Genomic DNA, 25047 nt, shown 5'->3' on the forward strand with positions numbered 1-25047 from the left:
ATATTGGATAATCCTTTTAAAATTGTGTTCTATGGAGCCCCCAAATTGCCTAGGCTGCTGACTCATGGTTTAATCAATGACACCAACCCCCTCCCTAGTTTGTCCTGACAACCCTTCTGCCCCTCAGCTTCCCCAATCTGGCTTCAGAACGTCTCTCCTTTTCCACTCTTTTCAATACGGATATTTTTATTTCTTAATATGTTATTTGAAGAATGAGTACTCTGTTTTAAAATCTGGAAATCACCATACTTCCAAGAAATGGATTCTATCTTTGGGACCAAATGGAGAGTAAACTGTACTAAAACTGTGAATATCTAGTTTGATAAAATGAGAAATGTTTGTGTAATTTGTATTTAAAGAGGATGATTTAAAAGTCAAAATTGAGGAATTAAATGCTTATCTTGGCGAATACATTTTAACGATTAAATCAGTAATTTTCAACAAATATTTTCATATTCTGAATCATGGCGACAGTCACATGTGAACACCCAGTGCCACCCCCAATGACACTAGCTTTAATTTTACATCTTTCTGTGGCATTCCAAAAAGCATACTGGAAAGTAAGGAAATGTGATATATATTATTATAGGGCTAACTTTTATTCCATTCTAATTACATGGCAAAGATTATGTCATTAAGAAAATCTGGCTCTTTATTATTATTTACAAATTAGATAGACGATATCTGGACACGCCCACATGTCAAAGTGCTACAACTGTCAAAACAACTGCTGCGTTAGACGGAGCTCAAGGTAGCCTTTGCCTCGAAAACCTCCACCAAGAGGAGGAGATCTGAAATGTATCAGTGGCATAATGGAATCTTCAGTGACACCGAAAAACAGTGCTATTAATATTTGAGAGAGTGGATTTTGTGTGTGTGTGTGTGTGTGTGTGAAGAACTAAGGGAGCAGAGTGTTTCTGCTTTGTGTAATTGTCTTGTCTACCATGGGGCTTGAGGATGCCATACCTATAATCAGTGTATGCTCCATCGTGGTGGTTCTGGAAATGGACTTTCTGGCTGCAGTCTGCGCCCCCACGTTTGCCAGCTGTGTGGCTTTTGGTAGGTATCTGAACTTTTCAGTGGATCAGTTTCCTAACCTGTTAAATGGGGATCAAGGTGATACCTATCTCATAGCATTCAAAAGATTAAATAAAATAAACCACGTGAGTACAGTGCCTGAAATAGAGTAAGAGTGAATAGATGTTTGCTACTATTTTTATTTTCTGTAATTTGAACAAGAATACATTATGCGCACTGATTGGACGAGGTCTCCCTAATGTACTACGACATGTGAGCAGGGTTTCTCAGCCTTGGCACCATTCACATTTGGGGCCAAATAATTCTTTGTTGTAGGGGGCTGTTCTGTGCACTGAGGATGTTTTAACAGCATCACTGACTTCTGCCTACCAGATAGCACCATCCTCCCAGTTGTGACAACCAAAAACGTCCCCAGACATTGCTAAATGTCACCTAGGGGGGCAAAATTGGCCCCAGTTGAGAACCACTGATGTAGATGACTCCCAAACAAGAATCTCTAATTCGCTCCTAACATCTCAGGCTAGCGACCTGTAAATATTTCCACAGGCACCTTTATATAAACTCTAACCACAATCTATCTTCTATCCTTTTTCACCACTCCAAGACAGATTTTTCCAATGTGTTAATTTGTATTAAATGATACTATTTCTTTTCTCCAGCATCTCCCCGGTCATCGATCTTCAAATCCAAGTACGCGCCAAGATCAATATCCTCCCCTTTTGCCCTGGTGCATCTGCCACCACAGATTTTTATTCCCTAATTAATTATATTAGGCTTTAATTACTTTTTTATGCCCCAGTCTTCCCACTTTATTCCTTCATCCACCCCGTACATCATCACTGTTGTATTTAACCTTCCTGTAAAGCTGCTTTGATCCTGTTGGTTTACTTCTCAAAACATTCAAGGATTCCCTTCTGAGGAATAAACTCCCAATCAGAAGGGAGGGGAGAAAAATTTTGTATACCAGCCTTCACCAAGCATTTAGCAACTAAAGGTTTGGGTTTCTGTTTCCAATTAGTGTCTTTGACAAGACCCTCGAATATCCTGGAGCGTTTAGAATAACAGAACAATTGAAATCAGGGATGCAGGAGATCTGAGCAGCACACTTCGTCTGCTCAGCAGCAGCAAATGCAGACGTAGATTTCTCAGGTCTTTGACAGAATCCTTCCTGCTGCTCTCCCCCAACCCCCCCCAAATCAGCTGTCTTAGCAACATTTTTTTTTTTCTTTTTTGACTGGCACTATGTCCCGCTCCTTAAAGATCTCACCTGATTTACTGAAGAAATCACTAGCTCTCTCTTCATCAATACTTCTCATTTCACCTTTTGCCCTGATGTTTATGTGAATTAAACTTTAAAATGATTAAATAACTCCTACTTGTCTGTCTTACCCTAGGATTTTTACTCTGGTAGCATTTTAGACCTCTACAAAGACTTAGCACTTTGGGGACACAAAGTTCTTCGTCTGAGGCTTAGTCTAAACAAGAAGTTTTCTCGTGTCGCTCAGAGGACGTTTTATTCACGGTGCGCTGAGGTCAAGAAGCACTCCCACTTTATTCCAGAATTCTGGCTAATATTTTTTACTATGCTCAGAAGATGATGTGAAGTCATCCAAATTTCATTTTGTCGCTCATACTAACTCCAAATTTTATATATTCTAGATTTTCTGTTAAAATACTTATTTTCTATGTTTGAAAATAGTTTTATATATGTATTAGCTTCCTTATAAGAAATTACTTAAAAGGAAAACCCAGGTCTTGTTACCCACCTCCGCTCCCCCCACCTTTCCTTTAGGCTTTGCTCCAGTGTTTACTCACTACTCTCCTACCCTCACCCTCATTTCCGTCTTCCTAAGCTTTCAATATATTTCTGAGACTCCAATTAAAAATTTAAAATCCTCACTTGAGATTGGGCTTTCCCGTACTTTATTCATTTCTTCCCTTTCATAGCCAAGGCTTCCTCTCATAGCATTCCCTTCCTTCCTGGAAGTCCTGTCTGTGGCGCAGCACCTGACAGACAGTGAGTACTAGATAAACAGTTACCAAATGACTGAGTGAGCGAGCTATTTAGTCATAGTGCATAGCTCTCTGAACGTACTTCATGGCTATTTGTTGAGTCATTATTTATAATACAATATAAAAAAAGAAGTCTTCCTAAGTTCCCAATATTTCATTCGTGTAGTTTCTCTTACTTATTGTGTATTTCTTACTGTAATACCAAGCAGCACAGAGCCCACCGCAGGGTAAGGTGGATGTGTCCTGGGGGCTGCTTCCGAGGTCTGTCCCAGGTGCTCACCCCAAGTGTTCAGCTGCTGGAAGGCACCCCTCTGCCCGAGCTGCTCTTCCCGTGCGCGTCGCTGCATCAGGAATACTCGCGTCAAGGTCTGTCTGTTATATCCAATACCCTAATGGCCCACTTCTAAAACTTTTGACTTTATCTCATCTCTCAGATCATGTTAGACAATTAGACTTACTCCCCTTTCTTACCCCATCTTGTTCCTATGGGAGCTAGGTTCGACTTGTACCATAAGTACTTGTGCTCGGTCTCAGAACGACTCCGTGGTCACCATTCCCTCTACGTGGAGACGTGAGCTCTGACTGCTGTCCTCTTTTCCTGAAGCCTCGTTTACTCTTCTGTGATGGTCCTCCCCACCTCTCTGGATTTCTCTAACTCATTAGAAATCTTGACAATAAAAACAGCAGGCTATTTAAATCTCCTTCTAGGAGCTCATGATGACCTGACAACTTCTTGGGAGCCTAACAGATGGTGGAGTGTGAACTCAAGTCATACTTTTGTGCTACATTCCTGTGCCCCCTCTCAGCCTCCTACAGGTTTTCTCATCCATGCCCCTCTTCGTGGAGTACATGGAAGAAGCAGAAATAGGTACATTCACTTCAACTGGAGGAGTGCCTTGTGGGGACCCTGGCGTGGAGGCAGGGGGCTGCACCCACTTAAGCACCACGCACTCCCTGCAGGGGAAATAAATATGTCACATGCATGTTTGCTGCTAGTTTTTGAAATATATGTAGGTGCTTTTGTTAACCGAATTTTAATATTTAAAAGCACTACTGCATTTACAGTAGTTTAAAAAACTATTTTGTATTTAAATCTAAAAGCTAGCAAAAGGACTTTAATGATACCTGAGAGATCAATTTTTTTTTTTAAGTTTAAAAAGGGGTCCCTTTAGATGAAAAGATTAGAAATGAAAGCTTTAGGAAATTCTTAGCATTCACTGGTGGAAGACTTCTTTCTCAACTGGAGATGAAATATAGGGGATCCTTGGCTTAGTCATTACTTTAAGTTATAAAAATTAAAATGTATGTATACTAACAAGTCATCATTTACAAGGTTGACTTCTAAACAGTATTGGTAATAATTAAAAATACCAATTTTCTGCCTCCATTTCTTGTCGCAGACTGCAACACAGCATTTCAAATGGTTTTCAGTGCTACTTTGGTTGTTCGTATGGTGAATGAATAAAAGTACCTTGAAGATACAGTTAATTTGTCAAAATTGAGAAGGAACTAAGCAGGTAGCATGTTGGTATTAAAAACAAAGCACAATATAAACCATTTGTAAAGTAAATAAAGCCATCTCACATTGTAGGGCATGCCAGCAACCCTGCAGTATTTTCATATGAGTGTATGAGGAAGATATTTAATTTTCACACCTATTAATAATAGCTACCACATAATGAATATTTACGTTATTTAAAGCGCTCTCTTAAAATAAACTTTGAACCAGTATTGTCTTAATTTTATCAAAGAGCTTTTTCTATAAAACTCATGTTCCTAACCACTACCCTATATAGACTACAAAGTATGCAAAGGAAACTGTCAAATTCAAATTAAGAGCACCTTTTGCATCAAGTTTTATCAGGAATGTGATGAAGGTACATGGTTTAAAAATACCAGACACTTTGGAAACGTCTGTAGATTAATTCAAGGTTTAATTGTATTTAATAGGTTATTATCTTCCTGATGAATAATTTATGAGAATTTTCCATCAAAGTTTTTTTAACTTAAATGTTTCCAATCATGGGATAATATAGGCTTTGGTAGGAATCGACTGATGATGATTAAGATGTGATAGGACTATCAAAACCAGAGGTCTATGCCAGAAACAAAGCAACATAATAAAAAAGCATTTTCCTCATCAATGCGCCTGCCAAATTGCAACTTTGGTACTCAGGCTAGCCATCCTGAAGAGCCATCATGGTATAAAATGACAATGTGGAATAAAAGTATAGAAGTATAACAAAGGTGCTTGTGAAGTATGGTTTGCTATATGCCTCAGTTAAAGAAATGCTGGAATGGTCTTTTCCAATTTTCCTGGGTGTGTTACTTCATATAGAATGGGATGATTTCAGGTCTTCATCAATTTAATTAGGGCTGTCTTCTGCTTCATTTCATACCAATTTAAGCCTCTAATAGAGCTCTTGTCATCAATAGGTGATTTCCAATCATCTTTGAAAGAAAGTCAACTCAAAAATCAGACTACCATGTGTCTAGCACTTTGGGTGGCCTGTGAAAGGACACAGAAAAGTGATCGAAGTTGTTTCTGCTTGCAAAGCAGTAACAAATTCATTGGCACAATCATCTTGTCATATATATATATATATATATATATACTTAAAAAATTTAATCCTCAGCTTGGTGTAGTTAACAGCTAGACAGAAGTCACAGGCTAGCAAATAGAATTCCTTTGCTGACACAATTCATGTGAACTGAATTGCTTCTAAAACTCCAGAATTCTAATTAAGATTCCAGACTTTATCACCTAAGTGTCTTGTGAAGTTTGAAAAGGTTTTCCATTTCTCAGTCTTAATAACATGTAACAAGGAAGGCATTAAACCTCATTTATTTTTCGCAATCTACTCAATAGCAAATGTTGAAGAACTGTTTGTGAGTTAACTGGTAATTAATTTTTTTTTTTGCAATTGCACTGAACCACTCTAAATGATTTCACATTTCTTAACCCTTAGCCTCTAGCCTCAAGTGCTGAGAAAACTCTACAAATGAGAGAGAAAGACTATGTTTTGTTAATGATTACTGAGGAATTGTGAAGAACAGAAGAAATACTAGAAGATTAGATTTATGAGGTTATATTTGACAGTATGAGGAATAGATGGATTACAAAAAGCAGAAACTAGTAATTTAGAGATAAAATCTAAGAGTTTTTTACCCACATACTTCAAATATTTGCCTTGATCCTGTCCAACTAAACAGTTTTACCATGATTTAAATAAAGACACAGATATATGATGTACACATATCAATAATTGGAGTGTTCTGGCCAGTATGCTAGATCAGATAATCAGGACTGAGTTGTAAAGGGCTGGAATGATGATTAGACCTTTTGACTCCCTTTACCCATTTCACCCACCCATCCCCACCTCTGGCGGCCACCAGTTTGCTCTCTGTGTCTGTGAACTAAGTTTTATTTTGTTTAGATTCCACATACAGGTGACCTCTGAGGGTATCTGCCTTTCTCTGCCTGACTTACTTCACTTAACATAATGCCCTTAAGGTCCATCCATGATGCTGCAAATGACAAGATTTACTTCTCTGTTTTGGTTGAATAATATTCTGTTGTATGGATATACAACATTTTCTTCATTCATTCATCCGTTGATGAACACTTAGGTTGCTTCCATGACTTGGCCATAGCAAATAATGCTGCAATCAACATGGAGGTACACACATCATTCTGAATTAGCATTTTCATTTTCTTTGAGTAAGTGCTCAGAAGTAGAAATGCCGGATCATATGGTAGTTCTATTTTTAATGTTTTGAGGAACTTCCATACTATTTCCCACAGTGGCTGTTACTGATTTACATTCCCACCAACAGTACAGAAGGGTTCCCTTTTCTCCACATCCTTGCCAACATGTTATTTCTTGTCTTTTTGATGACAGCCATGCTATACACGAAGTGATACTTCATTGTGGCTTTCATTAGCATCTTCCTAATGATTAGTGATGTGAAGCACGTTTTCATGTACCTGTTGGCTATCTGGATGTTTTCTTTGGAAAAATGTCTTTTTAGATCATCTGTCCATTTTTTACTTGGATTATCTGGTTTTTCGCTGAGTTGTATCAGGTCTTTGTATATTTTGAACCTTAGTCCTTTACCAGATACATGATTTGTAAATACGTTCTCCCATTCATGCCTTTTCATTTTGTTGATGGTTTTCTTTGCGGTACAGCTTTGTAGACTTCTACAGTCTCAGCTGTTTATTTTTGCTTTTGTTGCCTTTGCTTCTGGTGTCAAATCCAAGAATCATCACCAAGATCAATGTCACGGAGGCTTTTCCCTGTTTCTTCTAGGAGTTTCATGGTTTCAAGTCTTACATTCAAGTTTTTAATCCATTTTGAGTTAACTTTGGTGTATGGTATAAGACAGTGCTTCAGTGTCAGTTTTTAGCATGTAGCTGTCCAGTTTTCCCTGCAACTTTTATTAAAGAGACTGTTTCTCCTTATTGTATATTCTTGGCGCATCTGCCATAAATTTGTTCTTCTTTCTCAAGATTGCTTTGGCTATCTGGGGTCCTTTGTGGTTCCACACAAAGTTTAGAATTGTTTGTTCTGTTTCTGTGGAAAATGCCATTGGAATCTTGATAGGGATTGATTCAATATTGATTGAATCTGTAGATTGCTTTGGGTAGTAGAGACATTTTAACAATGCTATTTCTTCCAATCCATGAGTATGGAATATCTTTCCATTTATTTTTGTCTTCTTCAATTTATTTTGATGCCTTATGGCTCTCTGTGTACAAGTCTTTCACCTCCTTGGTTAAATTTATTCCTAGATATTTAATTATTTTAAGTGCAAATTGTAAGTGGGGAGATAGTGAGTGTCCAGAGCTGTTGAATCTTTAGAGCAATAATACTCAGCAGGAAATAACTTTACTCTTAAGTGAGACAGATGTGATGATCAAACATTTATCACTTGATCATTCTCAGTTTAGTATCAAGTATTACAGACAGCAGAATTTACAGAGAAAAGATATTCAATTATAAATATAGCTTAAATCAAACTACTCTGCATTGTGGCTTTTTTTTTTTTATAGTGACATACACTTAAGCAAACATTTACTTATTTAACAAACATGTATTAAGGGCATAATATTGTATGAAGCATTATAAAATACACAAAATATATTTCCCCCAGTTTTTACAATAAGTAAATTTTCAATACAATTGAAACTACAGGATGAAGAAAGATGATAAAAGTTTCAAGAGCTGAGATAAAGAAGTAAATATCACATGGATGGTATATAGAGTAAATGTAATAGGAAGCCAAAGAAGGAAAGATCACTAGGAGCAAGAGTGGTCCAGGAGCTCCAGAAAGGGTGACAGGTTTAAGCTAAGCCTGGAACTTGAGTTGGATATGGAAGGTAAATAGAAGATAAATATAAAGTAAGACACAGTCAGTTAGAATGACTGATGTATGTTTGGTCAACAAGTAAAAAACCATCTAGAATATAAGTTTTGTATTGTGGATGGTGGATATAAAAGGCAGGTTATAGCTAGACTATGTAGTATCAAATGTTAGGCTACGAAAATTTAAATTTACAAAGACTCTATTAAAAATTTTATTGACATTATGAAGACGGAGTTTTAGGTAGAATAGATTAAAGTAGAAAGCAAGGAAAGGAATATCATAGCAGTCAACCAAAACAATCCACAGATGAATTAACAGAGAATATAGAATCAAATTTTGATAATAAATGTAAAAGGAAACTAAAAAGACTTGTTAATGATTACATATAAGAGTATTGGAATGAGTTAAAATACAGAAAATAAATTATAGAGGAGTTTTCATCAGGAGTTACTTGAGGATGGGGTAATGATTTTTTGAAATAAGCAGTTTAGAGTGAGAGCTGGATTTAGTGGAAAGTAGAAGACTGTAATTGTTGAGTTAAAGGAGATGGCAAGATATCAGAGTGAAATGCCCATGAGGCAGTTGAAAATATGTAAATTGAGTTCAGAGAAATATTAAAAGTAGAAATATAAAGTTAGGAATAATTCACATAATCTTTGAAGTCTCAAGACTGAATAAAATTTCTTAGGAAATTAGTTCAAGGTAAAGCCCTGAATACTGCAAAATCTTACATATAATGGCTAAAGATGAAGTCAACATCTATTAAGCCACTATGTCCATTGTCTAGTTTAAATTTATAAGAGCAAAGGAGGCCTCAGAAAGAGATTTAGAGAAGGTTCAGATGGTGAAGTTTCATGGAGAACCTGAGAACAGGAAAGTTCTCTCCCATCAACCAGCTACTGTTTGATCGCAAGGCAGGACCTGGGAACCAGCCGGACTCGGGGCCAGCCAAGCCCATCAGGCCACCCAGCGTAGGCAGCTCGCCACAACAGAAGGACTGACACAGACTACATAGGGGGGCCCTCTAGAGCATACAGCTCTGCTGGTGACAAGAGTGGAGTGTGCTGCCGGGATGCACAGGGACATCCCCTCCAGAAGGCCACTTCCCCAAGGTCTGGAAACCTAATCAACCTACCAGATACACAGAAATACAGCAAGTTAGGCAAAATGAGGTGACAGAGGAACATGTTCTGAATGAAGGAAGAAGATAAAACCCCAGAAGAACTAAGTGAAGTGGAGATAGGCCATCTACCGAGAAAGAGTTAAGAGGATGATCAAACAACACAGGAGAAGAATGGACGCAGAGTGAGAAGTTAGAAGTTTTTAAAGGGATACGTAGAACATTGTTACTTTTATGGTCGGATAATGCCATCATCTATGGTTTATTTTCACAGCCCCCTTTTGCTATCTTCACCAAATCTACGCGTTGTCTCTTCTGTTCCAGCTAGCACCACAATTCACTTGGTGCTAAGCACAGCACTCATGTTGTATGTTCAATGCCATTTATAGGGTAACTGGCCAAGGGAACTGTTTCTCAAAGTGTGGCCCATGGACCACCTTGTCAGAGAACCTTCTGAAACGCTCATATGTGGGAGAAGGAGAGAAGAAAACAAGTCTAGAAACGAAAGAGCAGAGGAATCCATGAGACCAGGAGACGCCTGTAAAATGCAGATGCAGAAATCTCAACCCCCACTTACAGAATCAAAGTCATTGGGAGTTGCATCCAGGAATGTGTATTTTAAAAACAAGACTACACATACATACTGAAATTGTAAGACTTTTTTGAAATAAAAAATAAAATGTGATAAAATTTTAATGTGTGTGTGTGTGTTTGTGTGTGTGTGTGTGTGTGTTTGTGTGTGTATGTGTGTTTAGCCTGGTTTCCTGCTGTGTTTGACTACTTCTCCATCTCTTCTGTTAATTTTCCTACAGGAATGGTTTTCTGCCATTTTGTGTCTTATGAAAGGATTAAATGGCTCTCCATTTGAGATGTATTCTGCTTTCCCTGATAGTATGTGCTCCTCATTGAAATGACTTATTGTCCTGTTACAGTGTAAGAGAATGGTGTGAGCATATTCAGTACCAGAAGGGAGTCTGGCATCCTTGTTTACTTTTAGAGCCTTCGGGAATGCTCTTACTCTGGAGCAGGGCAGGAAAACTGTAGAAATGACACAAGACTAGGGGAAGCCACAAGACGAGGAGAGGCATCGCAATGCACAGAGAGACACACATAGAGAGACACTGCAGAAGTCGGTAGAAGACAGCATTCTAGAGTGGGCCACATGGGAAAACACCAAAAAGATCTTAAAACACATCTCTAAATGATCTAAATGAGTTCTTCCATGCTTCTCTGTTATAGAAACTGAAATACTATTTAAAAAAATCTTGGCCAAATTTCTAAATAACTGCATTACTTTGTCAGTCTCTGTTCACTAGGATTAATCACATTGTGCTGCTTTGAAAGGGAAACATTTCAGCAATTTTGTTTTAGCTTGTGAATTCACAGGACGGAAGAGATTCTTAGAGCAATGCTCCAAAGATTTAATATAAGATAAACAATTCTTTTCATCAAACTTACTATTAAATATAGCAGACAGAACTGCAGGCAGAATAATTCATTTCAATATTAAAATAAAATCAAGCACAACTTCTTCAGTCTGATTACTCAAGCATGTGAAAATACTAAAGGCTAAGAAATAAATAAGAATTAGTTACAACTTGAAATGAGCAAAGAAAATATGTTGAGAATTTATAGATAGATTTATTCCTGTCACTTACATTATAATGTTTTCTGTGCCTTCAGATAAGCAGAAGAAATACCACAGTCGTTTAAAAGAAGCTATGAAAAATGCAAAGCTTGAGAACTTTGTTGTGATGATTTTGGAAGATGAGAAAGACCTTAGTTCTTAGTTGTCTACATTAGAAGTAATTTAACATTCTTTCATTTGACAAAGTATTCATTGAGCACCTTCTATATACTTGGCCCAGATTTAGCCATTGGGGTTGCAGCAGTGATTCAGGGCAGTGGAGAAAATAAAAACAGGAAAGGAAGTTTGGAAGTGCCAACCAACAAGGGTGGTTTTGCAGTTTTACACATGGGAGGTGAGAGAGGACCTCACTGAAAAAGTGCCAGTAAAACATGTTTAAGACATGTGAGATTGAACCATGAAGAATTTGAGCCACGGGCCTGGGAAGAGCCTTCCAGGTAAACTGAGTAGCAGGAACAAATGTCCTGGGGCAGAAACATGCTTGCCATATTCAAGGCGCAGGAAGAAAACCACTGAGGCTGGTGTGGAGTGATTCAGGGAGTTCGTGGCAGGAGGTGAGGTTGGAGAGGCCAAGAGGGTCCATACTTGGCTTTCACTGTAAGTGATATGAGACTCCTTCCCCTGAGGGCTATGAAAGAGGAATGACAGGATCTGACTTTTATTCTCAAAGGAATATTCTGGATGCTAGGTTAGGAAGAGACTAAAGAGAAATAAGGGCAGAAGCAGGGAGACCCGCTGAGAGGCCCTAGCAGTAATTCAAGTGAGAGATGATGGGGGCTTGAAAGAGGGGTGGCAGCAGAGGAGGTGAAGCATGATGGGACTCTTGATTTATTCTGAAGGCTGAACTGACAGAATTTGCTGATAAACCGGATGTAGTTTGTGAGAGAAGTCAAAAGGACTGTAAGGATTTTAATCTGAGCAACTAGTAGGATGAAGGTGCCATTTAGAGATGAGAAAAGCTGCCAAAGAAGCAGGTTGGTGGGAGGGGCAGTAATCAGAAGTTTGATCTGAGGTCTATTAAGTTTGCGATGCCTGTTGAATTTCTCCTGGAGTTGTTGAGTTATCAGTTGTCCATATAACTCTGGGTTTTAGGGAGACTTCCCAGCTAGAATTGTAAGTATGGAAGAAAAAGACATGTAAGTGGTATTTAAAGCCAAAGGGCTGGAAATAAAAAAAGAGAAGAGGTCCAGGAATGAATTTCAGGGCAATGTTAAGAGATTGGGGCGAAGCGCAGAATCAGCAGGAAGCTTGACTTCCTTATTAACAACTTTCTTTCCAAAGGGCAGGGACAGTGTATCAGCGCCAGTGGCCCTAAGTGGTTTTTAACGTTTCGTAGGATTCATCTGCTCATTTTCCATTTGTCCATAACTTGCTCTAAATCTTAAACTCTTGCTCTTTCTCACTTACTCCCCTGCCATGACGCCTGCATCACATTCGTTTTGAACACAATTACTGGTAGTGCAACTTCATCTGAGTGTAAGATGCATTTTTGAAAACTGTCGAAAGTAATTTGGGGATTTATTTGGTGAATAAAATGGGTGACCAAGCTGGTTAATACCACTTTTGATCAAATATTAGGCATGGTTATTGATGACTATTAATATCAGCAAATTTACCACGTGGTGGTTCACATGCCAGATTGAAAAGCAGTGTCAACAGGCACAATCTAAAATGTTTTCAGTAATGACATCACCGAAATAAATCCATGAACTCATTTCCAAAAGGAGTATTTTCAATGAACAATTATATAACATACACATATATAAGTTATGTTAACATGATTAACACTATTTCTAATAGTCTATTATTTATTGCGTACATTTATATAGATGCTTAAAGTCCATGACCATGCATATAGCTGTAATAATATTGAGTTGAATCTTCATTTCCCAGCCTAGAATTTCTTAAACTCATGTTCTCATTTAAGATGATTAACTTATCAAAAGCAATTGAAAATATTTTAAAAATGAGTAAAAGTTCTACAAAGACACATTCAATAATATTTGCCCAGCTCTTACAAAAATTGTTGATTGTAAACACCAACAAGCATTCTTGGGTATCTGGCTAATAACTAGATTTGTAAAGGATGGTTTCCCCCAAAAATATGCCAAATATTTGTTCAATGAGCAAAAATTTATTAAGTTCTAGTGTGTTCTAGATGCACGTCATGTTGAGAAGAATTTGCTCCTTTAAGTCCTTCCAAGAGCATCCTTGGAGATTTACATGCATAAAGGAAAGAGCCAAAACAGTGCTTCTGACTTTCTCCACATTAGTGGAGTCTCCTGGGCAGTTTCACCAGGCGGAGGACCCATTTCGCTAGACCAGAGGAGGACCGGCGAACAGCTAAGGCTTAGAGCTACCCTTTCCTGTTTACTGCACCCAGATTCAGACCTTCGATCAATTGCCCTGTGACACAGAAAGCTCGGGCTCTTACTTAATGACACGGCTCAACTGCTGTCCTTGCCTCTGACTCGACCCGTCGTCAGGGAGGAGTGGGCTGTGGTGAGAGAGCAGCTTTTAGTTTTCCTTAGAGGCTAACTATCTTTGATGTTCTTGGTTCTAGGGATGCAAAGATGGGGTCACTGTCGCCCCCAGAAGTACTACCTTTTGAGGGCCAAGAAATGTCCTTGAGCAATTACATCGGAGTAGGCTAACAGTTCTGGGGGTATACACTCAAGGGCACACGATGAGAGTCTGTGGGAAAACACGAAGCATCCTGGCTTCAGACAGACGGTGCTGGCATGATTCAAAGGGATGAGTCAATCTTCCACTTAGCTCAGTATGATGAGATAGATGCAAATTCTTGGGACCTAGCTTTTAAAATTTTGGCTCTTAATACTCTAGCTATTTGTGCTTTTTCAAAGCTTTTTCACTAGATTTGTCCTGACCTACTTCATTTTGAATAAACTCTAATTTTCACTCTAGGACTCTCCCTGTGAAATATTTTATAGCCTTTACCCCAAGGATCGTAATCATACTGAGGCAGAACGTTGTAATTGGCTCATTGTTCCTCACTTACACTTGATGGCTGGCCCCATTCCTCTCACTAATGTTGACGTTAATTGCTTAAAGGAAGAAAGCGATCTCTAATTGTGGGTTTACGTGTTTCTTATTAGATATGATAAACTCACAATGTTTTTCATGTGCTTCACGAGTATGGTCAGCTTCGTCTCCTCGTACGATACGACTAACTGCACCTTAGGCTTCTGGTCAGGAAACTTCTCGCCTGATAAAACAACAGAGCTTCAGTGGGTTAAACGGGAAGTGGCTCATCCCAGGATAAATTGAACACAGAAAGACTAAAACAGGACCAATGAGTAATGTGTAAAAGAAACATCCTTCAGATCATGCTGAAAAGATAATACTCTTCAGAAAACTGGGTTGGTTGAAGGTGGGATTTGTGCCTACTCTTCCCCATCTAATTCTATCTCCTCACATTCTGTGTTCTGGTTTGAAGTCAGTGAGTCTGCGGTTCAGGTCCCAGCACTAAACACCGTGTCATCACGGCTAAGTTAATCGACTTCTGTAAAATGGAGATAATAGTTAACCTACTTCAGGAGAGTTGAGGTGATTAACTGATAAAATTCAAAAGTTCTCACGGTGTAATCTCTCAATAAATGCTTGCAATGACTCCATACACTTACACCCATCTCTTCCTTACTAGTTCCACTGAACCCAGTTCAGAAGCATGCAAATCCTTTGCCTCAACTTCTAGAACATTCTCTTCCGCTCCTCGAGAACCCAAATGTATTTGTACTCAATTACCAGCGTCACCTTCCTAGGGCAACTTTTATAGAATTACACTTTTGATCAAAGGACTGTTCATAGCTCTCCTTTGCTTATGAAAAAAAGGTCTGAACTTCTCGGCTTTGTATTATTGCTTCGTATTGAATCTGTCCGTTTTACTCCCATTAGCATTTCTTCCTGCTGCAGTCGTTACGTCCAGTCCTACAAATACGCTCTGCTATTTCCTTCCGGTCCTTGCTCATATTATTCTTTATTTGAAATGATCTCGTCCATCATTTTTGGCTATTGAATTTTTACCATTCTACAAGTCCTAATTAAAATGCAAAATAGCTTCTGTGGTCGCCTCCCTCTGAACTCCCCTAGTACAGCTTTTGTTATTTAATATTTATTTCATAATTATTACCTTACATGTCTCAATTCGCTAAGTGGATTATAATCTCCCTTAGGGCTTACTTTTTTCCCTGTATTCCCAAGGGATATATAAATCAGTGCTTGCTCATAATACGGCACTAAATGTTTATTTAATGACCAAAGTAACCTCGATTTTTTTTCTTTCATGTTATATCATTCCAACATTTAAATGAGGGCTTTAGTTTTTTAATTAAAAATTTCCAGTTTATAGCCCAAGGATTAAGCATAATTCACAGTTTTTCTAATATTTCCCTTGGTAATCTCTGGTTGTATATTCTCTGAGGGAATTTAGAGAGATGAAATTTATCACAACAAGGAATTTGGCAATGCTTTGTTGTGGGCTCATTGGGGTCCAGGTTGTTTTCTGACTGTCAGTCTCAGCTCTCTAATCCTCTCTAACATTTGAAAATTAAATCTGAGCAGTATGTTTCCTCTCAAAATTTTTTTTACAAGTTTATTAGAATAGTCTACATATTGTAAATAAGTAATATTAATTACTTTTATTATTAATGTGGATTATTGACATTGAAATAATTAAAATTGACATTATTTCTTACAACCCAAATGGTAATTACATAAATATAACAAAAAATTTCTTCCTTAACTGACAACATAATGCCATTTGCAGCAACATGGATGCTCCTGAAGAATGTCACTCTAACTGAAGTAAGCCAGAAAGAGAAAGAGAAATACCATATGAGATCGCTCATATGTGAACTCTAAAACAAACAAACAAACAAACAAACAAAACATAAATACAAAACAGAAACAGACTCATAGACATAGAATACAAACTTGTGGTTGCCAAGGGGGCAGGGGGTTGGAAGGGATAGACTGGGATTTCAAAATGTAGAATAGATAAACAAGATTACACTGTATAGCACAGGGAAATATATACAAGATCTTATGGTAGCTCACATCGTCATGTGACAATGAATATATATGTATGTTCATGTATAACTGAAAAATTGTGCTCTACACTGGAATTTGACACAACATTGTAAAATGATTATAAATCAATAAAAAATGTTAAAAAAATTTCTTCCTTAAAATATCTTTATCACAATGACTGAGTGACATTGTGAGTTAGGGATACCACGAGATAATTCTGACTGTAGTCCTGAGGTAAATTGCATTTCATAATAAAAAAAAATGTAGTTGAACTTTTGGTATGAACACACTAAAAATGCTGACACTTTTTGATGCATGATGAACATTATTTTTGAATTAAAGAGTGAAAGGATTATTAATTAGAAACTTACTGTGTTTAATTAGAGGAGCTTTAATTCAAAGATAGGAAATTGGTATAAATTTATGATTGAGTGTCTAAATAGTAACCCTGAAGTTTGTGTTCCCTCCATTTTACACGTGAGGAGACGGAAGCATTTGGTCTAAGCTTATACAGACAATAAACAGTGCAAGGTTAAATGATCTCTAAAGCCCGTACTCTTGAACATTATGCTGTAAAGGGCAACAAGAGGTCAGTAACCAAAGGGAAATAATTAAAAAGTGAAGAATCCAGAGAGCGAGAATTTTGAGAGTAGAAGAAGAGGCTAAAATATTTTGATTTTCTGATTCAAGTTATTCTGGGGGGATCTGATCATGCTTCAAAAATGATTGTGTTGAAATGCTTCAATGCATGACACTACAGCAGCTATCCAGGGCTTATTATGCATAATGTGTCCGTTCATGTTAAAAAGTAGCATTTCAAAATTTAACTTTTTTTCAGATGATAGTATATTCATATAATTCAAAAATGAAAATTTATTTTAAAAGTATACAGTAAAAAGTCTTCTTCCTATTTCTAACACCTATCCACCCAGTTCTTTCATTATTATTTTATTAGTGTTCCATATATCCCTCCAGAGAAACACATATCCTTCTAGAATTTCTCCATATAAGCAAGTATAAATAATTTTTTTCTTCCCCCTTTTTCACAAAAGGAATAGCATATTTACTATTCTGCACAATGATCTTAGAAATACTTTCGTATGAATAGCAAAAGCTTTTTTATTTTTAAAATATACTTTCACATTATTGCATCTTGAGGAAATACCATAATTTATGTAAAAATTTCCTCATTAATGGGCAAGTTGGGTTGTTTTCAATGTTTTCCAGCTGTTACAAACCATGCTGTAATGAATAGCCTCATATGCATATCATTTTGTACCTGTGCAAAATATCATAGGATAAATCTCAACAGCAGAATTGCTGGGTCAAAAGGTATTAGCATTTGTAAGTTTGATAAATGTTGCCAAATTGCCTTCCATGGACGTTGCACCAATTTGCATTACCACCAGCAGTGTCTGAGTGCCTGCTGATTCGTAACCAAGTTTGTTAATTAAATTTTTGAGTATTTGCTGATCTGATGAGTTAAAATGGCATCAGTGTAGTTTTAATTTGCATCTTTCTTATGAGCGATGTTCAATATCCTTTCCTTTGGTTGAGAACCACTCGTATTTAGGTTTTTTTGTGTGTGTGGATTATTTTCTCATACTCTTTACACAAATCTCTATTTGGTCTTTGGTCTTTTTCTCACCATTTTTTTGGGAGATGGTTACATGTTAAATAACCAACCCATTGTCTGTGATAAATTGCAAATATTTAAGCCATTCTGTCATTTATCTCTGCATTTTCTGGACTTTGCTACAGTGTTTTATATCATGCAGAATTGCTATGGCTTCTGGGTTTGTAGTCATAGCTACAGCAGCTCATCCTAAGATTAAAAAGGATTATTTTCATGTTTTCTTTATCGTATATATGGTTTCACTATTTGCATTCAAAATCTTTCATTCATTTGATATTTATCCTAGCATATATATGAAGTATATATATATATATATACTATGCCAACATTATTTATTGAATGTTGTCTTACTGGTTTGGCCACCTATTAAATTCCTGGGTATATTTGAGGCTATTTATGGATGTTCTGTTTCACTCATTCATCTAATTATGCACCAACACCACACTGTCATTACTGAGGCTTTGTAATGCGTGATTATATCTGGTAGGGCTAATGTCACCTCTTTGCTTTTGCTAAGTTTTCCTGTTTTTCTTTGTTTATTTTTCTTTATGACCTATAGAACTAGCTTATGTAGTTAAAAATAAATCTGAGGGAGATTAATCCAGATGGTGGAGTAAGAGAATGTGGAGCTCACCTCCCCTCACGAACACATCAAAAATACATGTACACGTGGAACCATTCTCACTGGAAATGAACTGGAAATTGGCAAAAGGACTCCTGTACAACCAAGGTGGTAGGAAAGATACACACGTAATCAAGTAGGAAGGGAAGAAAAGCGATTGGGTTGGGATCGTTGCCCCAGGAAGGGGACTCAGAGGACGAGGGAGAATTCATGGACAGACACCTGCCCCGGGAGTGAGTGATGAGAGCCATAGACTGGGTATCGCAGTCCTGGAATCCTACATGGGGGAGGAGCGCCCTGTTGGCTGGTTGGAGGACCACCGGGACTGACAGGGGGACCGTGAGGAGCCTGGACTCTGCTCTTGAGGAGCATATACGTGCTGGCCTGCTCCCAGGCAGGGTAGAAAGAGGTCGGCTCTAGTGGCTGGAGAATTTCCTGCAACCGCCTTGCTGCATGCCCCAGCTCAGCCTGAATGAACACTCCAGCCCTGCTCCCTTCGCATCACAGCATGGTGCTGGCTCTGGGGAAGCCATGACCAGGGATAGGACATGACCAAGGGATGCACAGCCTACCCAGACCTGGGTGAGCCGGGGTGGGACTGCAGTGGCCATTATTGGTGTTTACTCAGCAGCACGTCAAAAGCATCTCAGATCTTTGACAACAGACGATCCACCACAGCTCATGTCCCCGTACGTGCTGAGAGTCCATGCGGGCCCTGTCTACCCTGTGGTGTGCTCTCCACAATGAAAAGGGGGCTGGTGGAGGCTTGGAGCAGTGACTGACTGAGAGGGATGAAGGAGACTTGCACCTGAGGCTGCATAGGAGCAGAGTGAGAGGAAGAAACTGTGGCATCTGCATAGGCAGCCCAGCAGAGGCAGCTGTATCTCTGTAGCCAACACAAGCGGAGAGCCTGCATGGGCACCCTTGCTTCAAGATTCCCCCACTCTGGGGCAAGGGTTTTGGGGAGAGGGGAAAACTCACACTTAAAGGGAACAGAGCCAGCTTGGGCCCAACCCTCTGGGCTTCTGCTGTAGCAACTTGGGATCAGACCCTGTCCCTGATAGTCCACTGAGCAGAGGGAAAACCCCTCCTCATACCCAATTCTAGCTCCAGCCCCTCCACCTCCAGCCGCACCCTCTACCAAGGGGCTAGCTGTCAGTACATCCTGAGGAAAGATGTGACTTGCATCCATGCCAAGTCCAGCTCTTCCAGCAAAGGCACTGGGCCCATGCAGTCTATATAGGGATGCTCCCACATAAGAATGACCCTTCAAGACTGCAATGGTATATATCTAGAAAAAACAAAAACAGTAATTCAAAAAGATACACGCACCCAATGCTCATGGCAGTAGTATTTACAAGAATCAAGATATGGATGCAACTCAAGTGTCCATCAGCAGATGAATGGTTAAAGAAGGTGTAGTATATATAGTAGTATATATACACAATAGAATATTACTCAGCCATAAAAAAGAATGAAATTCTGCCATTTGCAGCAACATGGATGGGCCAAGAGACCTTTATTGAATTTATTATTTGTTGCAGATTTTTAGTTGTTTCTCATTTTTCTAGGTATGTGACCATATTACTGGCAAACAGTATTAATTTTGTCTTCTCCTTGCCAAAGTTTATGCTTCTAGTTTTTTTCTTCTATTTAAAATAGTCTATTTTCCATTTAAAATTTTTTATTTAAAATAGTCATCTCACAAATATTCATTGACTTACTGTGGACAAGCATGGTTCTAGGACTTTGGAACAGATTGGACAAAATCCTCTTTTGGCATTTCTATAGTATCAGGGAAGATATAAAAAAGCAGTAAATGTAATAAATAAGTAAAATTTATAATATGCTGAATATGATTAATGATAAGAAAAAAACACAACAGGGTAAAGGCTTCCAGAATAAGAGGCAGACTGCAATTTTAGATGGGCTGATCAGGGGCACTTCTCATTGAGAAGGTAAATTTTGAGCCAAGACTTGAAGAAAGTGAAGGCGGAGCCACATGTTGGCTAGTGCTCTCAGCACAGTGTAATGCAATTGTGATGACTGAGGGCATGGTGCCTTATTTTATACTCCAGTGGAAATACTTTTCTCCATCATTCCTGGTGGGAGCTTTGGATAGCCGTGATAGATACATTTTCTCATGTTAAGGGATTACCGTTTATTTTCAGAGTGTTCTCTCAAGAAAGTTTGTTGAAATTTATCAGAAGCCTTTTCAGGGTCTATAATGATGACCATGCTATTTTCTCCTTAAATCTGTCAATATGACAACATGTATTATATACTATCTATATTACCAGCATTGAAATATTCTTGCATTTCTGGCCATGGTGAATTATATCCCTTTAGTGAGCTGATGGATCATTTTGGCTAATATTTTATTTAGAATTTTCCATTGATATTCAGAAATGAGATTAGCCTGTGATTCCTTTTTTTTTGTAATCCTTGTAATCCTTGAAGCTACTGGCATAAATACTTTACGTGCTTCATAAAAATAATATGAAAAAACTTCCTTCCTTTTCTCTGTTCTGGAACTGTTGAAATAACAGTGGAACTACCTGCTTTTTAAAAGTTTGACACAATCCCTCTGGAAATCATCTGAACTTGCTTATGGGTTGCTTTTTGAGGCTTTTTGTACTTATTCTGTTAAATTTGATCCTTTCTGGGGTGAGTAAATTGTGTTTTCATAGAATACTACCTATTTTAGACAGATTTACAAATTGACTTTTGTAGAGTTGAATAAAGTCTCTTACCATTCTTCAGTTTCATCTCTTTCTATGGTTATTTCTTGCTTCTTCTTTCATATTTTGTGAATTTGCATTTGCCCCCATTCATTTGATCAGATTGGCTAGTGGCTCATTTATTTTTATTGTTTACTTTTAACTTTCAGATTTATTTAATCTACTGTTTTCTGTGTTCTAACTCATAAATCTCTACTTTTATCTTTATCCACTTTTTTCTTTTTGTCTTCCTTTGGTTTGTTTTGTGGTTCTTATTCCAATTAATTCCAGTTTTCCTCTGAGCATTGCTTTATCTTTCTCCCATGGTTTCCGAGATGTGGTATTTCATTATCGTTACTCTTTGAAAATTTTGCAATTTTGATTGTAAGTCCTTTTGATGTTCAAGAGAGCTTATTTTTTTTTTAATCTCCAAACTTAAATATCTTTTAGCTTTCTGAATTTTCCCAATGATTTCTCACTGTATTATCTCATGATTAGAGACTATGTCTATACTATTTCTACTTTTTAGGATTTACTGAAATTTTCTTTGTGACGTAATATAGAATCTATTTTCATGAATGTTCCATAGGCACATGAACACTTAAATAGAAGATATATTCTCTATTTTCAGGATGAACAGTTTGATATAAATTAACAAAATTTGCCTTATTAATTTTACTATTTAGTTTTTCTATGCATCTACTTAGTTTTTCTACTTGGTCTTTTATAAATCAAGAAGTAAATTAGAAAACCCTATTACCAATGTGTTTTTGTGTATTTCTCCTTGTATGTTCCATAATTTCTATTTTATATACGTTGCTGTCATATAGTTGATATGTCGTCATGGCTGCTAATTGAAAACTGTACTTGTTATTGTTTCAAGTTCCATTACTGTTTAATTTGATGCCTCTTGAACTAAATTTAACCTTTTTAACATTAAGATGGTGACTTCTGGTTTTCATGTCCCTGCATTTGCCTATAGTTTAATTTTCAATCTTTAAAAAATTCACATTATTTTAGACATGTTTTTACATCAAGTGTAGAGTTATGATTTTCACTTCTACTCCAACTGGAATTTTCTTATGATTTTCACTGGAATTTTCTTAATAGATGAGTTAAGCCTATTTATATTTATTGTTATTATGGATATGTTTTCTCTTTGTTCTTATTGTTTTAAGTTATTAAAGAAACATAACATTTTAGTTTTTATGATTTCTAAAGAAAGTCTTTCACGAAGTAATGTTTTTATTTGTATGTACTTATGATACTTAGGGAAGTTTTCATTTTTGTTCTAGTGGTTATTTTTATTTAATATTCTTAGATTTTTATTTCTTTTGAAAATATTTGGTTCCTAGCAGAAGCAAAGATAAAATAAGCGTGCATAATCTTTCTCTTCTACTTTGATCTACCATCCAGTTATTTTCAATGTTGTGAACTTTCTTAGTGTTTCTCTAATACTAATATTACCTATGCTAAGATTTTTTATTGCTTAATTTGTTAGATTTCAGTGATATCCTTTGACACCCAGCTATTAGACATAAGGTAATTAGAGAAATTTCTCTAACTCTCACCTTTTAAAAAATCTTTTCCTTCCCACATCAGCCACAAGTAAAAATTTAAAATACTTTTCTAATTAAAAACATGGAATTATATAATATAGTATAGCAAAATGCACAATATTTTAAAGCTTTTAATTGAAACTTCTGAAAACAACTTAATACAAGTATTTACTTCTAAGTAGTCCTAACCCTTACCTTCTTGTCTTTCCATATCATTAAAATTTAAATTGAAAACCTGGGTAATGTACTTCAACTTACAGAAAATTGATCTGGGCTTTGCCAGAGCAAGTAGCTAGAACATTAACCAGAGAGACTCTGCTATGGAGACTGCATGGCTTCAAGTTCCCTTTTAAATTAACATCTCAAAGGGGAGGTAGTGATGTGAGGTAATGATTGAAAGCTCCATTTGCAATCATTTGTAATTATCAATGGCATCTAAGCATTCTCATTAATCCATCCTCTTAACTGTGGCAACTCTTGTCTTTTGATCATGTTCTACTCCATTGCCTATGTTATTGTTTCTACATCTTGGCAAAAATCTATCTTCTGTGTGTCAGAGTTGTGCATTGATGGAGGACGAATCATTTTTTGTGTGTGAAGGTACTATTTGGCATAGCTAATAATAATTTGGCAGGAGTATAGACAGTCATGTCATTAGAGGGCTAAAGAATATACAAGATAAAAATCCAGGAACTTTCTGGTTAGTGCCTTGGTTGAGTCTGGTGTCTGTAATACTTAATGTGATAGTTCATGGATTTTTTTCCCCAAGCGATACTTCCAGAGAATTCTAGTGGTGGGGGAGCACTGAATTCCTCGTGCCCAGGCATTTCCACTTAAAGCGGTAAGTATGAGACGAGTAGGATAAATTTGGATTTTGGTTTCTTCTCCCTTGTCCTTTTTATAAAAATGGCAAGCTACCTTGGTAAATAATATTAATGAAGCTTCCATTATTCTATCATCACTTATTCAGTAATTATTTACAGAGCATCTAGAGTAGGCCAGACACTGTGCTAAGCACTGGGGTTACAACGGAGAGCTGTGCAGACACAAATTACGTCTTCGTCGATTTCTAGTCTACAAAGAAGCACGTAACAGTTACCACTGCCATATGTGAGTTGAAGAAAAACCACTATATGACTATATAGCAAAGGCAAATGAGATGAGATCTGAAGGATGCAAACGATGATGGGGAAGGTGGAACAGGAGTCAAGTGATCTAGGCAGAGAAGATTACATCTGTGAAGTACTGAGGATCTTGTCTTAGCTGAGGAATTGGGAAAGACAAGAATCAAAATGGGGAAGGGCCTGATAGTAGACTGGAAAGGGAAACTGGTGGGTGCCAGATTCTGCTGGGATGCATCATGAGGAGTTGGGGTTTTTTTCAAAAAGCTGGGCCAGCTACATAATTTGTGGGGCTCGGTGAAATGAAAATGCAAAATGAAAATGCAGTCCTTTTGACAAAAATTATTAAGAATTTCAAAACAGTGACAGCAGAATATTAGACCAAGTGCAAGACTGTTCTAAGAACTGTGCCTTGTGTGACTGAATAGGTCACAAGCCCTAAAGGCAATGGGAAACCAAGGAAAGGTAGAGGAGAGAGGTGACTGGTTGGCACTTCAGAAGATAAATTCTTCTATTGTTCTACTAAGGCACGTTTAAGTGAGCAAAGGCAAAGGAATGTGAACATCTCCCAGATACAGGTCTACAAATTATTACTAATATGATCTTTATCAGTCATATGCCTAGATACACAGATGTCCAGAATACACTCTCAATTCAACAGTAGGGGTAGTAAAATTACCTAAAGTCTAGGATTTTTACTTAGGGTCATCCTATGTAAACCATTATTTTAATACACTTCAATAATTTTATCCTCTAATCATTTAACAACATAAGCTCAAAGTTTTAAGTAACTGGCAAGAATTGTGTTTCAAATAATGTGCTCCTTGTTTAGAATCAACTGATATTCTGTGAAAAAAGTATTAAGAATTCAGAAGTATGAAAGAGGAAATCACTTCAAGAATACAAGAAAGAACAACTTCCTGCTAATCCTGGTTTGTTGTAACGATTTGCATATCCTGGTTAGGAGATGTGTTCTGTTATTTTAAGAGGCTGTATTTCATAGGCTGCCTGTACCTAAAAATATTGAGAATCAAATCTTTTGTCCATCACCACTGCTGAAACAGATCTTGAGTATTGTATGAGGTAGTAAGAAATAAGCAAACCAGAAAAAAAAAAAAAGAATTCTCAAACAAGCAGTTTAGTTTTTACAT

General features: G+C 37.3%; 1 protein-coding gene across 4 annotated transcripts in view; it reads right to left on the reverse strand.

The window, feature by feature from the left end:
• The window catches only part of PIK3C2G (phosphatidylinositol-4-phosphate 3-kinase catalytic subunit type 2 gamma), a 266459-nt gene that overhangs the window by 10862 nt on the left and 230550 nt on the right, over nt 1-25047 (reverse strand). For 3 of the 4 annotated variants that reach the window (XM_006192094.3, XM_032472849.1, XM_014565491.2), the window contains one exon: nt 14321-14415. The exons of the other annotated variant lie outside the window; for it this stretch is intronic. In XM_006192094.3, the coding sequence (XP_006192156.2) occupies nt 14321-14415 (95 nt within the window). The remainder of the gene's footprint in view (nt 1-14320; nt 14416-25047) is intronic. 4 annotated transcript variants of the gene reach the window in all.

Source organism: Camelus ferus, chromosome 34, assembly GCF_009834535.1.
Source record: "Camelus ferus isolate YT-003-E chromosome 34, BCGSAC_Cfer_1.0, whole genome shotgun sequence".
NCBI lineage: Eukaryota > Metazoa > Chordata > Mammalia > Artiodactyla > Camelidae > Camelus > Camelus ferus.